This window comes from Ciona intestinalis, chromosome 7 (assembly GCF_000224145.3).
Source record: "Ciona intestinalis chromosome 7, KH, whole genome shotgun sequence".
Taxonomy (NCBI): Eukaryota; Metazoa; Chordata; class Ascidiacea; order Phlebobranchia; family Cionidae; genus Ciona; species Ciona intestinalis.
Genome location: NC_020172.2, coordinates 2,914,980 through 2,923,408, shown reverse-complemented (window position 1 = coordinate 2,923,408; position 8,429 = coordinate 2,914,980). Strand labels below are relative to the sequence as shown.

At 34.2% G+C, this 8,429-nt stretch overlaps 1 protein-coding gene and 1 long non-coding RNA gene across 4 annotated transcripts in view; both read right to left on the bottom strand.

Annotated features, from left to right (window-relative positions):
• LOC100185572 (charged multivesicular body protein 4b-like) overlaps positions 1–7,592 on the bottom strand; it is an 8,736-nt gene extending 1,144 nt beyond the window's left edge. Inside the window, exons 1-5 of one of the 2 annotated variants that reach the window (XM_002125319.5) lie at positions 7,364–7,592; positions 6,763–6,940; positions 6,009–6,120; positions 4,994–5,117; positions 3,584–3,930 (exon numbers count right to left, since the gene is read on the bottom strand). In XM_002125319.5, the coding sequence (XP_002125355.1) occupies positions 3,869–3,930; positions 4,994–5,117; positions 6,009–6,120; positions 6,763–6,940; positions 7,364–7,541 (654 nt within the window). In that variant the 5' untranslated portion in view covers positions 7,542–7,592 and the 3' untranslated portion in view covers positions 3,584–3,868. Of the gene's footprint in view, positions 1–3,583; positions 3,931–4,993; positions 5,118–6,008; positions 6,121–6,762; positions 6,941–7,363 lie in introns of those variants that run through there. The other variant, XM_009860683.3, reaches the window with a different exon arrangement.
• Positions 441–1,835, bottom strand: LOC113474396. Of its 2 annotated transcripts, XR_003396059.1 has the most exons (6): positions 1,746–1,835; positions 1,336–1,434; positions 1,022–1,084; positions 913–971; positions 783–841; positions 441–465 (listed from the first exon to the last, which is right to left on the bottom strand). It is a non-coding gene; the product is annotated as an uncharacterized LOC113474396 (long non-coding RNA). The 2 variants fall into 2 exon arrangements; XR_003396058.1 differs by having other exon boundaries at positions 783–971.
• Positions 7,593–8,429: the final 837 nt, after the last annotated feature.

Genomic DNA, 8,429 nt, shown 5'->3' with positions numbered 1-8,429 from the left:
CAAAAAAAGCACGACTAAAAATAACAAGTCAATAAAAATAATAATAGATTAATCAAATAAATATCCAAGTATTGTCAAACAACTTAAACCAATGCTCCGTGGCCAAACTAGAAAGCTGGAGCGCTGGCATACTTAGCTCAGCGCAGCCAATAAAATCTAACAGATTACACCATAACAGAACTAACACACAGGCCTACTCTACTATCTATAATTACATAGAGTCATAAATTATACTAATTCTACGATGTAGACCTACTCCGACCCAGACGTTTAACTTATGGCTCATTACACCAAAATATTAACAAAAGCCATATATCGAATACACCTAAATACACCATGCTTGCTTGCCCGAGCCCAGCATACCTAACAATAATGGTAGTACATCATATATAATCATACATGGTACCGTATGTATACTATCCCATCTTGCGGACATATTCACTTTTTCCAGACCGTTCCAGCTTCCTATATTTGCAAACGAGATTTGATTAATTGACAAGTAAGACGCTAATATTTTAATATAGTAAGGTGTGGAAGATGGGACACCTTTTTATATTCATCATCATCATCCTATTTAGCACATACTATCCAGATATCCTGGTCGTGTTTTAAACAATTAACAACGGTCTATGAAAGTCGTGAAGATACGGCTTTATATAATTCTTTTAAATGTTCTTCGTGTACTACCTGATGGGACAAGGAAATAGAATCAAAGGGTCCCATCTTTTCCTACAGTCAAGAGGAAAATGGCATAGTCAATTAGATTAGTTTTAAAAACGAACCTTCGTTAATATTTAGCCATTCTTCTATAAATATCCTTTCTTCGTCCGTATTTTGCCACCTGTAACTTGAAAGCCGATGTAATAACCGAATATAACAACAGACGTTAATAGCACAGATCAAAAGCATCACCCGATAATGTCTGGATGTACTTCTGTCTGTAGCTGAATTGTTGTTCAGTTAAAGCGGATCTGAACGAAACAAAATTAGCATATTCAAAATAACATAATGTACGTTTTACCATCCATTTGGTTCTTATATAAAATCGCCGTTGTCGTCCTTCATGTTCCAATGTCTGTTGCTCCTATATAAAAATAAAAGCTGTATTAAAGTTAAAAACCAGAACTTTGGCGGTTAAATTGTGGTTAATATAACAAAATTGTAAAAATTAACATTTTGATGGTCTTCAATTAAGTTTAGTATAGCATATTTTTGTGAGATCAAAAAAGCAAACGGGTTTTATCAATTTAATAGTCTTCAATTGTGTTTCGTACGCCATATTTTCAGTAAGATTAAATACGCAAACGGGTTTTATCAATTGGATCGCCCATTTACCATATTACATAAATTCTCCCTTCCATTCGAGTTCGTCTTCGCTTTTAATATCACACTCCATCGCGCATGTCGATATAGCTCGTAGCTTGGTTAATCTTTCTGAAAATTGAGATGTACTTATTGGTGTGAGTAATATATAAATGTTAAATGAATGAATGTTAATTTAACTTTTCACTTAGTGGGACAACTGCATTTATTGTATTACAGGTGTTCTGTTTCACACACCTCATATCCGCTTAATTTGAAGCGCAATTATTTAGGGAGGGATTATTTCATTTATGAAAAAACAATCCATATAAAGGCACACGAGGCTAGACGAGCAATTGCAGTTACAGTTAAGTATTTTACCCTAGGACACACATTCGCCCCAACCCATATACTCTTAATATATATATATGAAACTATCATACTTAGCTTCTTTTGATTCCGTTTAGTTCATATCTTCCACCTGTGTTACTAAAAAAACTAACAAACGTTACAGTATTGGGCTTTGCTATTATGAATCAGTTAACCGAAAGAAACGAACGCTTGGGCCCACGCGCGCAGTACCGAGATAAAACGAATATGGGCGACGTGTTAAAGCGCAAACCGACGCAGCGTACCCTATAATGCGAGGAACCGAGTTTTCGAGGCAAAGCGCATCGTAACGTATAAAATGCGACGCAGCGCAAGTTTCGAGGAAGAGGCGCAGCGAATGTTTGGCGTAAACTTGAAAGAAATCGTACCGGACGAGCGAACGATCATAAACCGTTTTCAAAGCGAATGAAATTGTAGAACGAAAGGAGCGAATCCGTTTTTTCCCGAGCGAATCGAAGTCCGACGGTATCGCACGTCAAGTGATCGAGCTGAAGGAAACCTTAAACAGTAGATATTAGATAAGTTAAGCATAGTATATAGTTACATTATTAAACTTATATAAATGGTATTTTTAACAAACCACTACAAATGAAATAATACGTATATTACTGTGGTGTAAAATGGGACACCTGTAGCGTATTTTAAACAGTTAACATTGCTATACGTGATCAAGGATAGACCTGGCTGACCTGCGGTTACATATTTTTTAAATGTTCTTTGTTAACTACCAAATGGAAAGAAAAAGATTAAAAACATGTCCCATCTTACCCCAACCTACTACACATTAAAACCAGATACAGGCTAAAATAAATACCTTAAATAAATAAAGCAAAGCCCACATACTGATAAATCTACAATTAAAATATCGGCATCCACTGCAAGAATTCTTCAACAATCTTGTCCAAATTTGAGCAGCTTCTTCTACAGCAACAAGTTACAACTAAAATGCAACGCCCAACACTGTAGTACTGGTGCAGCCTTTAGCAGCGTGTAAACGAGGAGTAATAATTGAATTCTCGCGCGTGTGAATGGAGCGCAATATTGCGCAAGGAACGCGGAATTACATTTAGCGCCTCTAGAGGATTTTTTGTAGATTTTTGAAAAATTGTTCTTAATTAAATACTATTGTAGTGTTTTCAGATGATATACCGGAGATAGCCTACGCATACCACAGCCCAGCACTTATACTAGGATGGGGGAAGACGGGACACTTTGGCACATAACGTTGAAATATAATGATTGTGTTTTAAACAATTAACAACGGTCTATAGGAGTCGTGAGGATACGGTTTAATAATTTTTTTAAATGTTCTTTGTTGACTTCCAAACAGGACGTGAAAATAGAGGTAAAAATTGTCCGAGTCTAACCAAAATACCACGTCTTCTGGCGTACCTTGCCGTATAGAACCTCACCCAGCATATAGAACATATTCACATAGAACAAGCTGATATATTCAGTCTTATCAGAAGCTATGCAAACTGCGCGCCTAGATTTCCAGTTTCGAATGTCAAATTTGATATGGCAATTCACGGACTTTGTTTACTTTCTGTAAAAAATCGTAACTATTCAAAGAACTATAAAACCGCAACGTTTGTAAACGGTTAAAAATTTGGTGAAACAATAAGTGACCACATTAACCAGTTACTTTTGGTTACGACGCAAGCGCTCCAACCAGTTTTTGAGCCATAGCATCGCACAATGTTGTATCATAATGCAAGAAAAAATATACGCCTTAAATCCGATTGCTCATATGCAATGGGATTTAATTTAACCTTGCCCTCATTAAATGAATGCTCACTACATTAGCAGCTTAGTCTAATCGCCACATGTCAAAAAGATCAACTTACCTCTCGGTAAAGCAGCAGCTTGCCTATATCGATCTAACCACTGGTTCCTTTATTCAAACCAAGCTTTTATTACGCAGAAGTAAGTCAACTATATACATAAAGTGCATACGTAGATTAAACGGCCGCAAATACTTTCTTTAAATCACAATCACCACGGCCTTACAATGTACATGCGTTGGACAACGCCGTTCTTTCTGAATTTGGGTACCGAAAATTGTACAATGTTTTTTTTCACTGGTAAAGCTAGGATGGAAGTGACTAATGATACAAAGTGTTCTACACAGTTCGGCAGATTGAAAAGAGAAGAATTTGTCTCGTTTTCTTCATATTTACGAAGCCCACATTTGTAGTTCTGCCAGTTCGTCATCGTCCTCCTTTGCTTTTGCTTTGGCTGAAAGAAAAAATATTTTATTAGTCTTTATGTTATTTAGACTTTTCTTCCCATCAGAAATCGAACTTGAATAAATAAGTGAATAACTTTTATCTTCGCTGGCCGAAAAAAGACAGTCGTTAAACACAGGTGTTTTGTTTCATACACCTCGTCGAGCCTTAAACCAATATATGCCACAGCGCCGTACCATGCCGAACTTGGGATCTGCATGGTGTGATATCATTTGTTTTGTTCGCTAGTTTTACAACTAAAACAGCTTTTACCCTGTTAAGTGTCCATACAAAAAAGTAAAGCCAAAGTAAATTGCAATCGCCACATTAAAAATAGGGTTTACTATGTTTGACACCTATGAATGTAGCTGTATTAACAATGTCCCCCAAGATTTTGTTTAAAATAAAAAAATTGTAGGGTGGAAGAAGATGGGACACCTATTCATTCTATTTTTTCAACCAATTTAGTAGTAAACAAAAAACATTCAAAGAATTATATAACCGTATCCTCACAACTCCCATACACCATTGTTTATTGTTTAAAACACAATCATGATATTTGGATACTATGTGATAAATGTGTCCCATCTTCCCCCAACTTACAATAAAACGTATTCTTATGTGCGATATACTGTACTCGTCCATATAAACCTAACAAAATCCAAAGTCTATGCAGATTTAAATGTTCGCTAGCTGAATACAATTGACATCAATAATTTAGGTGAACCAGCTCAAGCCCTGCACAGTGTGGCACTGTGGCAGTGTAACTTTTAAAAAGGATTGATATTCTATCAGTCAATATATTGATAAATGAAAATGCCTTTCAATAAGTGGATATTTAAACCATTTACCATGCTACCGCAAACCAAGAATACTGTCGAAAATTACTGTAACATTTTTTTGGTCTATCATTTAATGGGTACCGCCACCGGTGAAAAAAGGATTTGTTTAAAAAAGCATAACTTATGCCAAGTTCGATCTTCCACCACCCTACTAAATATGTTAAAAAAGGGATAGCTTAATTTAAAGTAGGGATTAATACATATTTAAGCCACAAAGCAGAAATAAATCACCTTTTGCTGGCTGTGGAAGGGAATGAGTTGGAACATCAGGAAGTTCTTCTGCAGCCGGTATATCAAGCATGTTCTCGTTGAACTCTTCTTGCTCAAGTTCCTCCAATTCAGCCATAAGGTCATCCTGTATTTAACAATAACATATGAATTTTAATCATATTTTGAAAATATATAAATATATATATATATTTATATAGAATATTACAGCATGAAAAGGATGTCCAATTCAGCCATAAAGTCATACTCTAGAAAGTTAGAAACTATACGTAAATATAGGGATTTTTAATAAGATTTTGAAAATTTATATAAGCTTTTAATAATATGCACAAACGGTAATATTACAGCATGAAAAGGATGTCCAATTCAGCCATAAAGTCATCCTGTAGAAATTATATGTAAATAAATGGACTTCTAATCATCACATTTTGAAAATATATAGCGATTGCTTATATTTATATATATTAAACTTTTAATAAAGTGCACAAATAGTAAGATTACAGCATGGAAAGAATGTCTAATTCAGCCGGAGATTGCTCTGTATTGGAAAATTTATGTAACTATATGTATAATTTTTTAAATAAGATTTTGAAAATATAACTACATATATAGTAGGGCATGTAATTGGGTTTTTTTATAATTTGGGGCACAAACAGTACAAACACAGCATTAAAAGAACATTTCTTTGTAACTGCAATAACTCGTAAGATTTATACAGATGATTGTTTTGATTCATTTGAAGTCAGGCTTAATACGTGCATGCCCAATAAAGTAAAAATCCTTTCTGTTAGGAGTTAACCCCAAATAATGGGTATAGTTAACCGTTTGACTTTCAATTTTTTCTATAAAAAAATGTGCAAGGCATAGCCTGTGTTTTTGGCAACACACATTTATTGGCAAAAAGGGCCAGGTTACTGATAAAATTAATAAAAAGCAGCATAACGTCACTATATCAGTCCTCTCGGCTATTTTTAAATTAGTACTAGTACTGATAAACAGTGTGAAATAGACAAGCTACCTCATCAACGTCTTGATATCCAAATCCACCTGATAACGCGGTTGTAATCTCATCAGAAATAACTTTTTGTTCATCAATTTCGTCCATCACATCATGGACTTCATCAGCATTCCTGGAAAATTGAGATAATTTAGAATGAATAAATGAATGTAGCTTGCTTTATTCTTATGCAGCCAAAAAACAACAGCTGTTATACCACAGGTTTCTGTTCCATACACCTCGTACCTGCTTCTAAGTTACGGAGTATGTAACTAAGATGCAATTTTGTTTTCTGTATAGCTCACTGACAATTTAGACAGTCTATTAGTAAACACTGGGTTAGAGCATTTGCCATTAAGTGTTTTGTCCAAGGACATATGCCCGCACTATAATTGTAGCAGCGACCAGGCTTGAACCCAAAACCTCTGGGTTTTTTTTGCAAACCCACTAAAAATGTGCCAGCAGCGATGTATTGTCATTTATGTAAGAGTTGATTTTAGATTTCATTTCCATTTTAGCTTTGTTATTGACTTTTCATAAGTTTCTCATTTCATAGTCATTATGTGAATTTTAATTTAGATTGTAATTATAATTAAATATAAACACAAAATTTCTTTAGGACACTGCTGTCTTTATTTTACCCTTGCCAATAAATGTTTTCTGATTTTTCATAAAAGTGTCTATAATAAATTTTAACAAAATTAATTTTATTAGGCTTTATTTTACACAACAACTTACTCCATATAAAATTTTAAAGGACCAGTCATTAACTTACATATGATTGTGGGCTTGTTTCAATGCTTGTGCCCCTGTCTTCATAGTATCCAACACCAGCTTGTTAGATTCTGCGTTTTGTACAGCCTCGAGTTGTAACTCCACAGTTGAAAGCGTTCCATCAACATTTTGAAGCTGTTTTTCAAATCGCTTCTTTCGTTTAAGAGCAGCAATTGCCACTGAAAAAATCAGAACCTATTAGGCCTATATTCTATTTTGAATAGGTGTGATCCTTGAAAACCTGGGAATTAGGCCAAATTTGGCCAATTACCCTAACACCCTTGTACGCCCAAAAAAAGATGTGCTTCCAATAGTTAAGTCCTATATTCATGTCCTGACTGAAGCGTCCCGACCAAGCCCCAATTAGTGACCCGCAGGAAACATGAAGCTTATTTAATTAATATATAGGTGTAACATTAGAGGTGTCGGCCCTTTTGAAATAAGTGACATCATAAATTTACACCTTAGTTTAACTTAACGCCTAAAAATCTTTTATCTTTAGATAACTTATTTATATATATAATAATGTAAAAATAATGCATAATATATATATATATATTATTTATATCTAATCTTGGTATTATAATTATTTAAAAACTAACTTTTTTTATTTTTAGTTCCGTGTTGTTTTGCGGTTTTAAGTTCTCTCTCTATTTTTACTTCCAAATGTTCGGATTTCTTCTGTAACATTTCTGCAGTATCTCTCAACTTTTGGATGGCTTCTTGAGATGAAACCTTCTCCTTCCCCTTACTCCCACCACCAAACATATTTTTAAACATTTTGAATCTTTTGTGAGAAGTTCTACGCCTTGGAACTTTGTAAACCTAAGATAAACAGTAAAATATTAAATATTGCCTAAGGGAAACTAATACAAAAGACAAAACCTGGTACACTTAATTAAAGGTAAAGCTTTAGGGTAAGGTCAAAATTATATGAATAGACAATACTGCCTTTCAATTTCATTTTTACTACATTAAACAGTATACTGAAAACTCAAAGGTTATTTTTCCAGTGAAATTCCATATAAATGAATTAAAATAACCACAGTAAGTTTAATATACAGCACAAATGGTGAAATAGTCATAAGTTTTAATTATTTCCTCTTCAAACAAATGCATATAATACAAAGCTGTGCTATTAATATTCTATAGAAGTTCTTTCATTAACGCCTATGCCTTCATAGCCTTCACCAAAGCAATCACTGAACCGAATAAAATAAAATATTAATGACGTCAGAAAAAGAAAAAAGGCAAATTACGCCGCACGTGATCAAACAAAATGTGACGCAGCTTCAGCTGACCTGTTATTTTGCGCAATTATATCATGGTACATATATAAATATAGGAATTATTCCCCTTCTATGGACTTGTTTGTTCTATGCGAAATACTTCTATTTTCAAAGTATTTCCGTTAATTCAAAACACAAAGGTTTTAAAGTATCTGGTAACAGGCACCTAACCACACAAATCAATAATTACCATTTGCCCCTTACAAAACATATGTCAAGACTCCTAAGTCCTTTTAAAGACCTTACGTCAATTCTGCCCACCCGTATGTTATGCATGTTACAAGTTTTATATATGTAAGAGTTCTTTCAACTGTACACATACTCTCAAAATAGTAGTAATGTCTAAATAAGCCCTGCACCTATATCTTCTATTTTAGAG